The sequence below is a fragment of the Haemorhous mexicanus genome, chromosome 4 (assembly GCF_027477595.1).
Source record: "Haemorhous mexicanus isolate bHaeMex1 chromosome 4, bHaeMex1.pri, whole genome shotgun sequence".
Taxonomy (NCBI): Eukaryota; Metazoa; Chordata; class Aves; order Passeriformes; family Fringillidae; genus Haemorhous; species Haemorhous mexicanus.
The window spans coordinates 44,440,739-44,458,195 of record NC_082344.1 but is presented as its reverse complement, the minus strand read 5'-3'; the positions used below and the strand labels follow the sequence as shown (position 1 = coordinate 44,458,195).

At 39.4% G+C, this 17,457-nt stretch overlaps 1 protein-coding gene across 13 annotated transcripts in view; it reads left to right on the top strand.

Annotated features, from left to right (window-relative positions):
* The window catches only part of DCTD (dCMP deaminase), a 58,926-nt gene that overhangs the window by 32,670 nt on the left and 8,799 nt on the right, over window positions 1-17,457 (top strand). For 6 of the 13 annotated variants that reach the window (XM_059844589.1, XM_059844585.1, XM_059844587.1 and 3 more), the window contains 2 exons: window positions 11,285-11,390; window positions 12,749-12,884. In XM_059844589.1, coding sequence (XP_059700572.1) covers window positions 11,340-11,390; window positions 12,749-12,884 — 187 coding nt within the window. In that variant the 5' untranslated portion in view covers window positions 11,285-11,339. Of the gene's footprint in view, window positions 1-7,203; window positions 7,312-7,569; window positions 7,726-11,284; window positions 11,391-12,748; window positions 12,885-17,457 lie in introns of those variants that run through there. The other 7 variants (XM_059844586.1, XM_059844590.1, XM_059844591.1 and 4 more) reach the window with 4 other exon arrangements.

Below are 17,457 nucleotides of genomic sequence, written 5' to 3'. Positions count from 1 at the left end.
AACTAATTTGTACTGCTTTGTAGGAGATTTCTGTATCCAGCTTTTTAGCCAGACTCTCAATTTCCTTGTGCTGCTCTTACTCATCTCTGTCAGAGTGAATTTCTTCCAGAGACAAAATATTGCTCAATATTGATCCCAGTGTGCTAATTTCAGGTTCTTGTATTGCAAATCAGCTAAAGTGCTGTTCAAAACCCTGAAGAATTTTCTAACACAAAATGCACAAAGAAATTGACCCATAGAATATCTTCCAACAAGAATCCTCTGTTTCCTAATCCTTTAAAAGAGCACTAAAGTCAATTTAACAGACACTGCATACAAAATATTTTTATTCTAAAAAGTTGTCCTAACAAGAGTAGCCAGTTTTCACAAAGTTCATAAAATTCTTAGGATTTTTGTCCCGTTTCTTTTTTTTTGCCTGTTTAGGACATTCATCTTCTGCAGAAAATGCTTCTCCTAGAGGACATTTATATCCGCAGAGTGATTTGGAGTTCTCCTTCTTACTGTCCCTATAGAACCTATTGAAGTTTTTGTAGAACTAATAGGGAGTTTTTTAGTTTACTTTCCTGTAAAGGAGGAATATCGCATATCAGTTCCCTTTTGCTTCCTCAGTTTTGAAAAAAATAAAGCACATCTGTTATTTAATTCTTTATCTCCCTAGGCTGCTGTGAAGGCTGGCTTCAAAAGACAGTTTTTCTTCAATACTTTGAACCCTAAAAACATTCTGTTGTATTCTGAAAAATAAGAATTGGATAAATCTTAACTAATGTCTGTGTTCCCTTTCCACAGTCTATAACCCATCCACTTTTGAATTCCTTAATGATCCCTACTTCAAAAATCACATCCTGCTCTTTGCCTTCTTTACCTAATCGTCTCTTTTGTATAGCTCAGAGCTGCTGTGCCTCCATGCTAAAACTCCTCATTTACTACATACTGTCTTTTCCATCCGAGTCAATGTCTTCCTAATGCGAATATGTTTTTATTTATAACGGTTTTAAAGTTACAATAGCATAAAAAGTATGGATGCAAACTGAAAGATAAAAAAATAATCTTAGTAGTAGCAAGTGCTCAGCTTGGGCTATTTCAGTCTGAACAAATCATGTTTGTCTGATGTAGACGACGAAAAGCAAAATCTCATAATAGGAAAGTACCAGGAAACATTGAAAAGGAATCAACTGTCAACTCTGCTTATGAAATAAATTAGGTTTACTAATGGTTATATTTCCCCTCATATCTACAGAGGGAGCATAGAGTTCCTGTTCTTCCAAGTTAGGATGTCAAATGTATTTCCTGACAGCTCCAGCTCACTTTTCATTATTGATAAGTTAGAGCAGTGTGGCTGTTAGCTGCTCTTGTGTAATTAGTTCAATGAGGTTAGGAAACAGCCAGAATGCAGAAGAAATGAAAAGTACTCACATATAATATGATAGTGGCACCTGAGCTCCCTCTGCCCTGATGCCAAGCTAACACTGAGGATGTTACAATATGAAGGCATTGCGCCTTGTGTCTCACTGTTCTCCTGGTGTTATGTCCTAGGGACAGAGCAGTTATCCTCCCGCTGAGGAAAGAAAATGCATTTGATGCTAATTTGGGGAATTGGGTGTATTGGCAATTTGAAAGGCAAGTAGGTCGAAGGGATTTCATCATGCTGGGGTGAGACACAGGACAAACCCAGAGTGAGTACAATGGTTCATTTTATTTTTTTTAACGTAGTTAAATTAGCCAGTGCATCTGAGAAGACTGAGATATTGTGATATTGTCTTGCTTCCCCCGCCCCGCCCAGTCCACAGGTTAGCTGAAGGGGTAATTCATCTCTTATCACAGAATGGATTTAGCACATTGACTTAAAACCTTCCATGCTAAATCCCATATAAAGATGTAAAAAATGATTCTGTATAGCAGCTCTTATATGAAGATTAACATGCTGTAATAGTGAAATCTAAAGATACAGTTAAGATAAATGACAGGAAATTATAAATAAAAATAGGAAAATTCTCCATACCCAAAATCTAAAGCTTATCATAAACAAAAAGAAGGTTGAATAGAAGTTCCACTGAATTAAAAAAGATGAGTATAAGTGAAATTTGTATCAGGAGGAGAAAAGATTACTAACAGCAAACTAGTTTGCCCCAATATGAAGGGATATGTGTATTCAATATAATTTGTATGGAAGAGTAAAAATTTCTGTCTTTAGAATGTATCTGATGTAGTGATTACAGATAATGTTATTTTCCAGTTGGAGTTTTTGCAGGTTGGTACACGGCAAGAGATTTGGGGCCTTGGGGAAAATTCATGATGTAGTGTGAAAAGCTACTACATCATCACAGGAAAATCTTGCCAAATCAGAAGGGACAGAAATAGAGCATAATCTTCTAAGATATTAAAAATAGCCTTGAAAAATAGGGGGAAGGTAACAGAAGAAATAGAAGGCTGTGAAGTATGTAGGCAGCTGCTGAGTCCAGAAGCATCATCCCAAGAAAGTGAAATTTTATACTGAAAGCAGAAAATTAATTTCTCACTTCTAAATAGGGACTATCTGTGATTATGACTAGTATGGGTGGGCAAAGAAGGTAATTCATGTTTTGGAAGGAATCATTAGGATTGCCAGAAGACTTGCAGTCTGAGACTTTGTGTCTCAGTTTACTTTCCAAAGGACAACTTAGCAAGATTATCTGTGATTTCCAGTTGTGGATGGAGACACGAAAAAAGATCATGTGCAATATCTTCCATTTTTCTAGCACCTGTTTTCTGTTGTCCTGGTTTTAGCTGCGATGAAGTTACATTTTTTTCTTAGTAGCTGGTACAGTGCTGTGTTTTGGATTTGGTATGAAATTGTATGAGATTGCCTAAAAAGGGGAATTTGGATGCGAGTAAGAGCGAGTATGAATGGAAAAGGAGTTTCAAAATTAGAGGACTGATCAGAGGCAGATGCAAACATCAGGAAAAAACAATCAGAGAAAACATCAGCAAATAACACAGAAAGAGCAAATCTAGCTGGAGAATATACTGGTACCAAAGAAAAAATGCAGTGATCAAGGTACTGCAAAGACAATATTTACCTATAACTAGAACCATAAGTATGAATAAAACAAGAAAACAGTCAAAATTCGGAAATCGCCATATGTCCATAAAATTTTTATGTGACATGAAAAGCTGTGTACTTTTAAAAATTGATCAGAAGATTGTTTAGAGAGTATAATTTATATACTCATTTCTGACCCCAGAGAGAATAAAGTGCAAAAATTGTGGATTTAGGGAATTTTGCAGAATTTTCTCTGAAAGACAGAATGTGATACTCAAAATAGTATCTCATTTGGACAGAAAGAAAACTTAAATCTAACACTAGACTCTAGTTTTCAAGGAACAGATGCTATAGAAAGGTAACCTAATAAGCAAGCCATCAAAATCTAAGAATAGAGAAGACTAATGATTTCCTTTTATGACATGAAAACCATAAACATACCTTAATATTGACTTGACTGATTCTGACAGATACTCACCATGCATGAGACTCTCTGGCATTCACTGCTTATAAATCTGTAAAAAAGGTAGGCATCTAAACACAGATTTCAATGTCCTGAATTTTGGCACCTGAATTTGAAAATACTGATTTTGCAACAGGCTTCCATTGGCACCATAATTACCATGATATCATCGTATTTGGTTTGAATCAAAGGCTGGTAATAAGTTGCATTTCTTACCATCTTTATGAATAAGTAGTTCCAAAATTGCATAGTATAAAGAATTATATGCTAAAGGTAAAAATCCTATAGTAATTCTAGCATACTTATGCTGCCTACAGAAAATGCTGCAATATAAAATCTAACAGCTTATTGCAGTCTATTAATGGGCTGGTTTGCTAACAAGCTTCTGCAGCAAACCTTGTTTAGGTCTTCCAGCAAGGGGACTCCAAAATAGGACTTTGTTCACAGTACAAAGCCTGACATTGCAACATATGTTATTTGAGCAGTGAGGAAGCCATAGCTTCATATTCTTTATTAGATTATGTATAGAAATTCAGAACTGCAGCATATACCAGCAGCTGCATTTGTATTTAATGTTCTCCTCAGATTGTAAGCAAGTATGGATGGAAAAGTTTAACTCAGGCAGAAATTCCTATTTGGAAAAAAATTTAGAAGATGAGTCTTGCCTAAAAAATAATGTTGTCTAGCTATGAAAATTATTCTCTCCAATTTCTTCTCTGTAAGACAAAGATATAAAGACATACTGTCATATTTATTTGTCTTTCTCTTCAAACTTAGTAATTAGTTCCTGAAAAATTCATTCTATTAGAGAGAAAGACAACAGCTCATTAGCAATTTCTTCTTGCTTTTCCCTTAAGTTTTGAGTTTGATTTCAGGGTGGACTACCAAATTGCCTGCTCCATATTCTGCCAAATAGCAAACATTGCTCTCTGAGCAACAACTTATACATATGGTACATTTGGGGAGAGATCTTGCTTGCCAGCAAAGTTAAAAGAGTCTGTTGGCAAGCAAGAAGAAAGTGGGAAGGGGGGTCTGTAAACTGGGGGTTCCCCAAACTCGACTAAGTTTGCTTTTATCAAAATTGACAAAAGGTAGATGTGAATGTTTCATAAGAAGTAAGCCAAAAATATAAGCAACTTGACAGATGGTTATATATTTAGCATGTCTTTGAAACTTGTATCACTTTCCATTAATAAGAGCATCTAAAGTATTCATAATCAGCTCAGATTGTTTATTGACATATATCCAGAAAAGTCATGATAGTCCACACTCGGGACCGTGTTAGGAAATGAGACACAAAAATAGTTTATGAAAGATTACCTGAGATACTTGAAGCTTTTTAACATGCATCCTCCTTCTATGGAACAAGAGAGGAATGTGCAAGGACAGGACTAGAGTTCAGACATAAATTTAAAAGGAATTTGGCCTGTTTGAATGCTTGTCTGTCTTAACAGGTTTTTTGAGTTAGAGCCCTATAGTTCTGTCACAGAGATCTGAATGCTTCTGAGGCAGATGAAAGATGCAAATTAACTTCTGGATCTCAGAGTTAATGGACAGGAGGATTCAGACAGCTGATCCAGGTTAGCTGCTGCTTTTGCAAAGCAGGCAACAGCCAGAGAAGTCTTATGGTAGCCTGCCAGGCAGCATGATTTGGCTCCAAACCTGTAGTAAGTCAAGCTACCTACCCTCAGCACAACCCTGTGTTTAGAACACAGGATCCTGGCCTAAATCTTGCCTAGTCAGGTGTGCCCTTCTTCCCATGTGTGCTTAAAGAAAGAGGCGGTTACATCAGATACAATAGTACATTGTCAGAAGAGCAGTCACAACTTGGCCACAAGAGAAGTTTTCAGTATAATTCTTTGAAAAAACCTAGGGGAAATACAATATAACAAGGTTTCCAGAAGATATGTCACTTAGCAACATCACAGGAGTCTCATTAAAACTCCACCAGAAGTTTTCCTCCTCAGGCCATATATCACTGTTCTAATATAAGTAGTAGTAGTAGTTAGTAGATGTTATGGGTTTATCTTCAGAATCCTAATTATGAAAAATAACAAATTAGGCATGAATAATTGTAGTGCTACAATTTTAATTCATACATACAATTCAAGAGTGCAGAAACAGATACACAGACAGTAGAGAACTTTTTGAACTGAATTGTGCTATTTTTTTTCCCTCCAGATTAATTGAGTGCTCTTTAACTGTCTTCATGATCAGCCATCATCAGGCCTTTCATTTCACCTTCAGTCTCATGCTTTCCTGAGTGATGCTACTTTCATTAAATTTGTTTTCTTTTTCTTGCATTTAAATAGTTCCTTTTCATTCATTAACAGACCATACATGAACATTTGTTGTCCATATGAAATTATGCCAATAGAAGTCTTGCAAACTGAAATAGCTATGTTTTCCCACTCCGAGGGCTGGAAAACTTGTCAGTTGAAGTATAACAGGTTGCTTTTGCCAAGTTTTCTGGTTACAACTGAATAAGAATATCTGTGAAATTAAGTAACAATTTCATATTTGATAGTTTGTCAGTTGTCTAAATAAAAAGCTAACTGATACAGCAATCTTAATGTGAAAACATATTAGCAATATGCTCCTCCATGTTGATCACTGCAGGATCTCTCTGATTTGGCATAGCTTCAAGAATAACTATGAGCATGGTAGCATCCTTGGTTTAGCCATCTTCTTGCACTCATGTTGGTGTAGGAGGGTAACCAATTGTGCAATTTCTGTGCATATAGTCAGTGAGGGGGATCTATAAAGACAGCTCCTGAGATGCTGTGTACCTGCTTTCCCAAAAATGTCATTTTCCACCTGAAGCATCCTCCTGGATGAAGAGGAAGATTTTTGACCAGGCTGCAGGAAACCATTCTCTCAGCCACGTCAGCTGACCACATTCAGCTCAGTGGTGCACTGCAGCTCACATGCAGTGCAAACCCACGGCTAGCGCACACAAACCCCTCTTGGGGATGGCTCTCAAAGGCAAATGTTTTCCTTTTGTCCATCACGGAGTTCGCTGCCCCTGTCACTGCCTCCACTGGGAACCGAGTGGGTCACGTTCGGCTGGGTTCGGGCAGTCTTCACTTGATGCCTCGCAGCCCCGTGGAGCGAACGAACATGTGTACCTTGCTCCCGTCTGAGTGCTTCTGCAAAGGTGCTTCTGCAAAGGCATGCCCTGGTGGCAGCCCGCCAGCCAGGGTAGACAGCTTCTCACACAAGGAACACCAACACGCCGCACCAACATTTAATATTAATTATCATACCTCTTATTTTGCACTGTAATGGGATATATATATATATATATATATATATATATATATGTTCAGTTACCTGTGCATCTTGGGAGACTTCTACGACCTAGCAGCAGCTGGAGGTATATAAACCATAATAAATAAACCATAACTCAATTTCCACATCAATTTTATATCCAGAGAACACATAAAAACTCATATTTTTCGACGTTTTAATATGTTAATGTCAAGCTTTAATAAACAGCATTTACCTCAAGAGCGTGAGCAGGGCGAAAACCCGCATGCTTATGTCAAAGAATAACATTAGAAGCAACATCTGTCAGACAATTGAACGGGCATTCAAGTGACTGGTTTATAGTGTCGCGGAGGCTCGCAGCAGCCCGGGCCGGCAGCAGGATCCGCTCCCGGGCGCATCCGAAGCCGGGCTCCCGCCGTGCCGCTCGGGGCGCGGCTCGGCACCGCCGGCCCGCCCCCGGCCCCGCCCGCCCGCGCTGAGGCGCCAAGCGGCGAAAGCGGCGAGAGCAGCGTGGCCGCGGCGCGATGAGCGGCTCCCAGCCCGGCCTCCGGCGGAACGGGTACGCGAGTGCAGGGCCCGCGGGAGGCCTCGCAAGCTCTTCCCGCCGCCGTCCCGCGGTTCCCTCCCCCACCGCCACCGTGCTCCACTCGCACGCCGGCTGACCGAACTTTTTCCGGGCGGGCCGGGCCGCTGCCGCCCGTGGGGGAAGCCCTGGTGGCGGGGCCCGACGGCCGCGGGGGGTGCGGCCGTGCCGAGCGGCCACCCGAGCCTCTGAGGGCGGCAGGGAGGGAAGCTGGAATCATCCGGACGGCAGGGAGGGAGGGAAGCTGGAATCCTCCGGGGCACGACGGAGAGGCAGGGAGAGGAAGGTCCGCGCAGCCGGGGGCTCTCCCGGGCAGCGCCGGTCGTAGCCGTGCCGGGCGAGGTCCATCCTGGTGGGGAGGCGTTCCCTGAAGCCCCTAAAGGCTCTGTGGTGAGGGCATGGCCTGTTTTTCATGGCTTTCGTAATCGCTGGGATAGGAAGAAGAGCAGGCAGGGTGTCTTGTGTTCATTATTTCCGGAAAGGAGGACCGGCGTGAGTAATAGGCAATTAATTAAAGTCAAAAGTGACTCTGTAAAAGTGAAGTATGTTCAGTGAAGGGAAGTGTTCTTATACTGCTTAATTGAGGCTCAGTATTCATACACAGTGTTTATCTCTACAGGTTTGATGAGTTATCTCCCAAGAAAATTGTGAACATAAATAATTTGCAATGAACCGAGTACTGTTTTTCTGTAAGAAAGATTGAGTTTTCTCTTTGAAAACCTTCCCTCCCAGTACGGAATATGTAATGACCCTATCTCACTACCCATATGGTGGGAAAAATGAGAAGCCTCAAGTAAAGGAAATCCCTCACTCATTTAATCTAGTAATGATCATAAAATATGAGATTTAAAGAAGAAGCTTGTATTAAAGGTCATCTAGAGCCTGTATCCTGTTTGGCTTTTGGGGTGCAAGAGCTTAGCTGAAGATGTTTGCTCCTTATTTTTAATACATGCTTCATTCTTTACCTGTGATTTCAATGCCAAGATATTGATAGTTGCTCTTCAGTAGTGTATATGATACTGGGGAATAATACTGCTTGAATAGAGTTGTAACATAACGCACATGACATCAAAGATAAGGAAGCAGAGGAAAAACTTTAAAAAAAGAGGGAGATTGATCTGATAACCCCCCCCTAATCCTCCAGCTGTACTATATTGTTGTATAGCTGACTGTCCTAATTGTCGTATGAAAAAATTTGAGATTATAAATTCTGTTTTACTATTCTCAAAAGAAATTTTCGTTATGCTAGACCATTTTTCAAGTAGCTGAATGACATTTGTTCCTTTTTCAGATGTAGTCACAGCTTACTTGAAGCCTAGATGGATGAAAAAGTGAAAAGGGAGGCAATGTTCTGTAGTTATAGACTCTTTTTCTCTATTTTCCCTTGAAATTACCTTTACAAAATTTTCTGTAGACTACTAATTATTCTAAAATTTAGGTTTTTCTTTCCCTCCATTGTTCTTAGCAGTATTCTTCATAGCTTTCAGTTTCTGTTATTTTTGTTCAGAAGTTCTTATGGGTTATCCTAAGGGTAAGCCTTGATTGCCTGTTTTACAGCTAGCTATAGTATTTTCTAGAGTAGCTTTCATTCATGCAATTCTAGAGCTTCCAAATGAGCATAAAAAAGGATTATTAGCTGCCCCAAATCCATAAACTAATTTTCCTGTGTGTGTTTGACTGCTAGCCAAGGCCTTGGCTTCTGCTCAATCAGAAACTAAGTGGTTTATACCCATTTCACACTCTTGAGTTCTTGTGCACCGAGTTGAGGGAATTGTCTTGCCAAACACAATGATGTTAAGTAGCAGTAATTGAGTAAGGGCTTTGTGGAGGGGTTTGTTTCTCTTTGATGTAAGCCTTCTGCTTATTTTTTAGATATGCTCTTCTCCCTGTGAAGTTGGTGCTCTGTGGGACCTCCACTTACATACAGTTCTGTATTTATTAGAAAAGTAAATACTAGCTTTTGTTATGTTTTGAATAAGTAGAGTTGCTAGGGAATAATTTAACAAAAGGAGATCTCATGACCTCTTAGTTCAGAGTATACTATCTTTCTGGGGCCCTTTTCCCAGAATGTTTTATTCAGTATAGTTTTGCATTGTGTTTTATCCCTCTCCAAAGACATCACTGTGAATGTCACTTAGCCAGAAGCCATCATTGAAAGTCCAGTTGTGGTTTAGATTTTGTAAATCCCTTTTTTGGAGATATTTTAAATAATCATATAGCTGAAACATTTTCTTGATGTTTTATTTAACCTGTCAAAGTTCAGTTTGGCACAGACTGGTGTGAGGGTATGTCTTTAATCTCTTCTTTCTCTGAGCACTTTTCCTTCTTGGTAGGATATAGCCCCAACCCTTTAGTTACAGTGATTCCAGTCATTTTGGGCATTTTTAGAATCACATACTTGATTTGTGTGTTTGCTTTGACAATTGACAGTTCTGGGCACTATTTGCAATCTTGTCAAAGTGTGAGAGTAGTGTGTGGGTTACATCAAGAGTGTGTGTTCTTCCCTCCTTACTTTGAGATGGTGGCCTTAAAGGTGATCCTCGTTCATTCCAAGAACAAGCCAAAATTGCTAACTTGTAATGTGCCACATACAGACTATTCAAAACCCGCAATTTATCTTTGGTAAATAGCACATTGTAGGTTTCTAAAGTACAGTTTTATCATTGTTTTCACTCAAAGACTGTAACCTCTTTATGACAAGCTAACTGCAAGCCTCTAATACATGGTTTTAGTTATAAAAATAATGATTACCTAAACACTTCCCTTCTAATGTTTGTCTTCTGAAAGTGCCGGTACTAGTGTTGCTAGGAGATGTCTTGCTGCCTGCAGTTACCTGTGATGTATTTTTCTGCATGGCTGTACATCACAAGAAGGGTATCTTGGTCTTAACCTGTAGTCTTTGGTAAGAGGAGCCCAAGAACAAAAGTACTATGCCCCTTGTATTTTGATAGGCTAATCATTGTATTTGAGATGTTCCATTGGTTTGGTTTTCAAATTGTAGCAACGATAGGTGAGAGAGTTTTGGGGAAATTTCTTTCAATTTGGTCTTTTGTTTGAAATTTTTGAAGCTTAAATGTATGTGTGGAGAGAGAGATGTCTGCTTTTCTTTGAGCTGAAAAGCACAGAAATTCCCCTTTTGTGTCTTATACTGTCTGAGCAGGCTTTCACCCATAAGCAGGCAAGAGAAAATGATGTATCACCCTTTTTTCCTTCCTCTTCCCCCCAAATCTACCCTTCAGGGCAGGGAAAGAAGCAACCTTTTGTGGCACTTCTATATATTATATCTAAAGGAAAAGTTCTTGAACCCATCTCCTGTCAGTTTTCAGAAGGCTTCATAAGACAAAATCTCAAAGGAAAATTAGCAGGGAACTGTTGGAATGGCCTCAGATCTTTGGTGGTAAATGTTGTAACAAGAGGTAAATTTACAGTGATAACTGTACGGTTAGAAATTAATGCCTGCAGAGGAAGTTACCAAATAGGAAGCTACTGAGCACCTGTTGTTGGCAGAAGTACAAAATAACTTAGATTAGAGGTTGACAGTTATCACAGTCATCAAAAAAAAAAAAAAAAAGATTATGTTGTTTGAGAAGAATGGCAGTACATGATATACCCAAACCTTAGAAATATACAAGGTGTTATCTATAAAGGATAAATTGCTCTGTCTTTGAATTGCTCAGTGCTCTGAATATCTCAGCCTTCTTATCTAAAAATGAAATTTGCAACCTTGCTTGATGCCTTTTCCTTGAAAGGAAATGTTGCATGTATAAGTTCCTGGAAAGCACTTAAAACTGATGGTTTTACTATCAAAATATTAGTGAATATGTGGTCTTGGCCGCATTCTGATTCTGGTTACTTTAAACTTGTGCACATTAAAATAATACAATTTGTAGTAACTCTAGGTCTGTGGTGTTTGCTAATGGCTGGTTTTTCCTATCAACTATTGTTTCAGCAGTGAAGCATCCTGCAAAAAAAGAGAGGATTATTTGGAATGGCCTGAATATTTTATGGCAGTAGCTTTTCTGTCAGCACAAAGAAGTAAGGATCCAAGCTCTCAGGTGAGAAGGCAACATATAATAATCAGCTAACCTAATCTGTATTGCATATCGCATCAGATGTACACATAGCGGTTTCAGGAATTTCTTAATAAAAGTTATTTCAGTGTATAGCTATTCAGTTTTTAACATAGTCAGCACCTTCTGTTACAGAAATTCTCTTATTGGGCCTGACCTCATATGTATAATATATATAATTCTGTGTATATTTGTAGCTTGGAGTTTTATAAATCATCTTTTCATCTGGAAGTTAAAATAACACATGCATTTTGTCTCCTTTTTCCAGTAATTATAGTCACTTTTAGAGGAGGATAAAACTGCTGGAAGTTTTAGGTTGTAGTTTTTTAAGACACAACATTTTACGAGTTTCTTTTCCTCACCCATAAGAGTATTTGTTTCTTATTGGGTTGACTGGAATTTTCTTCTAGTTTGTTCCTCCCCCAGGATCCCCTGTTCCCTATGCTTCACTGTCTGTGTCCATTTTTCACATATTTCATGGGCCTCTGTTCAATATTGTTCAATATTGATTTCAGGTGATTGATACAGCTCCTGAAACATGCTATTCTTCAGGATCCAGTCATCCTGTTAGTCATCACCCTTTGTGTGAAAAAAATCAGGAAGCAAATCGCAGAAAAACAATCTGTTCACTTCCTTCTGTCCATTACAGCACTTAGCTCTCTGAAGATTATCCACCTGGGGCTAAAGTTTTGTTACCCAAGGGCTGGTTGATAAACACTTTATGTGAATTAAAATTAGTACTCTTGCAATTTCAACAAATAATATGGGCAGAAAACATAAAAATGGGACTGCTCTCCTTAAAAAATGCTTCATCATTCTTTAAGAAGAGTCCCTTTGTAGACTTAGATTGAAGCAATAAAGGGTGAGAGTTGAAAGGTTTGGAATTTTAGTTCATGTTTGCAACAAGCCACAAAGTCTTGTGAGGCCTGCATAAGCCAACATTTGTATTTCTGTTACATCTTTCATAACTTGTTGCTCATACTGCTGCTGGGAAAGCTAGTTTGGAGAGCTGAACTTACACGTTTACTAGGGTTCATTCAGTGCTGTTTCTGCTCCCTGAACTAGGTTTTTTTCATAAGCAGACAAGGAACAGTGCTGGCAGGCTGGGATGGGAAGAGCATGACCAAAGGGGTAACAGAGTTACATCTGCCCTGACTTATTTCAAAGCCCCACCAGTTAGGTACAATTGTAGCCCTGCTTGCTAGATGGTGTGACTTTAATATATTAAGTGAAGCTTGTATCTCTTAAATGGAAATGGTAGGACTGACTGTTCATGTCTCATCTTCATTGTTAACACATTGTTTTGCATGCTGTTGGTACTATATAAATCTGATTTTATTTAGGTTGGTGCCTGCATTGTAAACTCAGAAAACAAGATTGTTGGAATTGGATACAATGGGATGCCTAATGGTTGCAGCGATGATGTACTACCCTGGACAAGAACAGGAGCAAATAGATTAGACACAAAATATCCTTATGGTAAGGCTTCTTGTGGTTGACTGGTTAGACTTGTGATGTCTGTATCTATGAAAGTTCAGCTGGTAAAGTATCAATCAGTTTTTCTTCCACTCACTTGATATCGATAATGTGCCCATTTTTGGTACACCAGGATAGAAATCAGTCTTTTTGAAGGACTGACTTTTGGTGAAATAAGTTAATAAATATTAGTCTTTTTGGATAGGTGGTGAAAGCCTGTAAATGTGAGGCAGCTCATTAGCACACAGTTGCAGTGCATGCTGATAATTGCTGATTCTCTGTGTTTGTCTGCTCAGAAATTACAGTGTGTGTATATGTAAAACAAGTAATTGGGTCTAAAATACAGGTATTCAAATTATAAACTCCAGTTGTTATGGGAAATTTCCATTTCAGTTGTTGATGACATCGGTTGTATACAGGATGGGGAGGCTGAATATTTGTCTTGAAGTCTGTGTGCTGTGGGTCTAACCTCCTATGAGTGAGGTGACTTTCATTGTTTATTTCAGCCTCTGATTTGATTCCCATTTACTAAATGGACAAAAGGAACAAAGAGCAAGGATTGTTTAATGGTAAATGTGGTTGAGTGCTGCTTTGGATCTTGCCTTTGTCTTTGCAGTAGGCATAGTTTGGCCTTCTGTAATTTATTTTAAGGGCCCTTCATGAAATTTGGTGGACCTATTAGCAGGGCTGGCTCTTCTGGATCAGGTGTGGTTTGCAGGAACCAAGGAGACTGGGCTGCCTTGTGGCCTGCAATGTGGGGAAGAGACCTTGGTTAGGACTGGTAAGAGATCATACAGTTCCCATGCTTCCCAAAGTCCCCTTTCATCTTTCTGTACCCACTCCAGCTCCTGCTGCACATCTGTGTGTGACGCGAATGCAGCAGAAGCCACAGGCACAGAAAAAACAGGAGCTTCTTCATCTCAGCCTGTCCTGAGCTCAGGAATGGCAGGGCAGAGAAACACAAAAGAGAGAATCAGAACCTTGGGAAATTTTCTTTCCCCCTGTGTGGGTGGGAGAAAGTCAGCACAAGAGTTCACCTTTTGCAGAGAAATACTGTAGGCAGAGATAAATACTGGTCACTCTTTTCCAGTGACCAGTATTTATCTCTGCCTACTGTTTCTGTTTCTTACTTGTAACTTTAACAATTGGTGTGATAGAGAAATTAAACTTGCATGAGTTTTGACATAGCCTGAGCTCACTCAGAGCCCTTTCTACAAACCGTTTTCTGGTTTTCTATGGCATTGAAGTGAAAGATGATATGCAGTGGCTCAGCATATAATTCATCAGTTTGATATTTTTGACTTCTTAAAACTGCAGTACTTTGTCCTTGTTCACTTCACCAATTTATTATAAAACCTCTAATGGTAACTCTTAAGCTCAAGATCATTTCATATTATTTTTTATAACAGGTGTATTCCCAAAATAGAGCCAAATTTGAAGTCTGCTCTGAACCACTGGTTTTACATATAGTGCTGTGACCATAATGGTTCAACTTAGTATGACTGCTCTTTATTTATAGGGTGAGGAAACAAGTGTTAGCCCATTGATTAAATATAAAGCACTGAAAACAGAATATTGATTTTGGTTGAATTTTTATGCTGCTGTAAGGTCTCAGTTCTGAGCTAAAATCAGCGTGGGTGGTCTCTGGCATCGGAGCACGTTCCAGGCACTCAAATCTGAGCTGACCAGTTTAAACTAAAAGCACTGTGAGGAATCTTTGTACAAGATGATCTGAGAAATTTTTTCTTTTTGTTAACTCTGACTGTAGAAGATGAGGAGCATGTGATGTTTAAAAAATGAGCTAACTAGTAACAGCTTGGAGTGCTGAGTTGATTTCCAGGAGTTGGTTTAACTACTGCCCTTCCCCCCATTATCTTAGTCTTCACCTCATTAAAAAAATCACAACTTTGTAACACAAAATGTCTGCTGTGATGAATAAACAACCTATCTTGTAATTCACAGATCATTTAAACTCTAGCAATTTCTTATTAATCTTGATAGCACAGTTGACAGACCAGACAAGTGTATATATATAAAAAAACATCTTCTGCTTACAAAAATTCTTGGTAGATGCAGAGACACATAGAATTGCTGCTAAAACCTCATTAAACTGTCATTTTTCCTTTCTCCTTTTGCTAATCATCACAGTATTTGTGTAAATTGAACTTTTTATCCTTGCATCTTCCTGCCTGGCTTGTTCAGAGACAATAATACAATATTACTGTGTGCTCCATTAGCTAACCATGGGACTGATGGCACTTTCATCACTGCAGTGTACCTTATTAGATGAAGCTGATGGTAATTGTGCACATACCACCACACTAAGTTGGAAGAAGTCTTCTGGAACTACTTCATGCATCTGCAGTGCTACAGAAAGGTCTGGGGTTGGATCTGAGTGCTGACCAGATCCAACCCCAGACCTTGGGTACTCTTGTGGGTTAGCCATAAACACTTAGCTCGCTTCCCGTGTTTTGCACCACTCTTAGTAGCTTTCTCCAGAACAAAGCTTCACTATTGCTCTTCCAGTGGTGTTCCAGAGGGCAGGGTGGAAAAAAGACTGCAAAGAAAACAGTCATCAGGTATGGGCTTATAATGCAAAGCCTGCTGAGATGGTATGCTTAACCCTCCTCCTTCCCTCAGGCATACTGGCAGATATGCACCACATACTCTGTTTCATGCTCTGAAAATCCCTCTCTGGTGGGCTGCATAAAAGTCTTCTCACTTCTTTATGCACTTTGAACTGAGACATACAAAATAACTGTGTGGTGTCACGGGACTCTGGAGCTTGAGGAAACTGAGGCCTGAGGGCAGTATGTTGCTGATGGAGCCCTAAGATGAGCATGGGCCAGTCTGTGCCAGTTGGCCTGTCTGTGTTTAGCAGCATAGACATAGTAGAGGATTGGACCCAGAGGCAATCTTTGCAGAAGGGTGTTAGGTGATCCTATAATAAATTTATTGAGCTCCAGAAGAACTGATGGATGCATTGACCCTACAGCTCTGATCAGATTTACTGTTTCATGGCTAAAAATCTTCAAATTTCCACCCTAAATTTATCTGTGGTTAGTTTTTAGGTTCTTGCATGTGCCAGCAATGTTTTTTTAGTGTTTATTGTGGTTAACCCTTTCTCCTTCCCTGTGCACTTACTGATAACAGTTACATTTTGAACTTCTGCTGTGAGGTTAAACAAGTCCTGTCACTCTTGAATTTTGCTGTATCTTGAAACTTGTTGGTTTGAAATTTACCTGGGTTACCTTGGTCTTGGTTACCTACCTCTGCTGCAATGTATTGTATGTATCTGTCTCACACCCTCAAGCGTGGGTTCTGCTCAGCTCACTGTTAGGGGCAGTATTGTGCTTAATTACGAAATCCAGGTGTAACCTGAGCTACTACTGAGAGAAGGCATCAAAATGTGGTAGCTAGTGCTCACCTTTCCTTAGAGGATGCAAACATTTGCAAGGCATTTGGATATTACAGGATCACATGTATTGGTACTGTGCATTCCTTATGAGACTCTTGAAGTGGATGGAGGCTCTTCTCTCTAGTTGTGGTGTATATTTGAACAGTATAGCCTCGTTATATCAGAAAGCACAGAGTGTTCTGCAGGGTGCCATTTTTCACAGCACAAAATCAAGATGTCGTTGTTATGTTGGAACTGGCTTCAGGCTGCCAGTCAGTAACAGCAGCAAGGGTGTGCCTGTGCCCATGAGAGAAATGGAAGGCCAGTTTTACTAAGATTAAAAGCCCTTCCTGAAGCATTGTGTTCAGTACTATGTGCAGAAGCTTCTTAGTAATTAGGCAAAATTCTGATTTTCAGAGTCAAAAGTGTGCCCTCTGTTTCTGTTAGATGAATCAGAGGATTTGTTGACACTCAGTTTCCTCTCACCAATCATTTAAAATGCTACATTTTTGTCCTATTAACGCAATTCTTCCCTCTAAATCTAGTTGCTGTGCTCCTGTTATGCCCTCTGTCTCCACTGTAATCTAAGAACATCCATTTGACAACTAGTCTCTAATTAAGGGTTTTAAATTAAAATGACTGGCAAATTTAGAAACCTCTGAGCAATACAGAAAATATTGAGTAAGTATGCTTACAAATATTTATACAGGTTCAAATATGATAAAATATGTGCTGTGGCAAAAAGTATGTTCTAATTGAAAGTACCTGCTGTGTAAAATGAAACAAACTGTTATCAACATTTCCTTGTGTTTGGATTATGAGCTTTTTGTCAATTTTTCAGAGAAATGAACACTCAACAATATTCAGGCAAATGTTAGTTTTATAGAAGCTGTTATTTTGACAGCACAAAATTTGATAAGGCACTCTGAAGAAGTGTGATGCTCTCTCTCCAATTGGCAGAGCAAAGATGAGGCTTCAGATGGGAAGGGTATCTCTAGGAGATGGTCTCCACTTGCAGCCACTCACTCTCGTCCTGATGGATTTTTGTCCTCTGGTGTCATACATCAAACCTGTAGAAAGTTTGGAGATGTAGAAACAACAGTTCCTCTTGTTCTACTTGCCTGCTAAGAAACACCTCTGTGTTCTGCTAGGAGTAGAACCAGCTTGGAGCAGGATGGG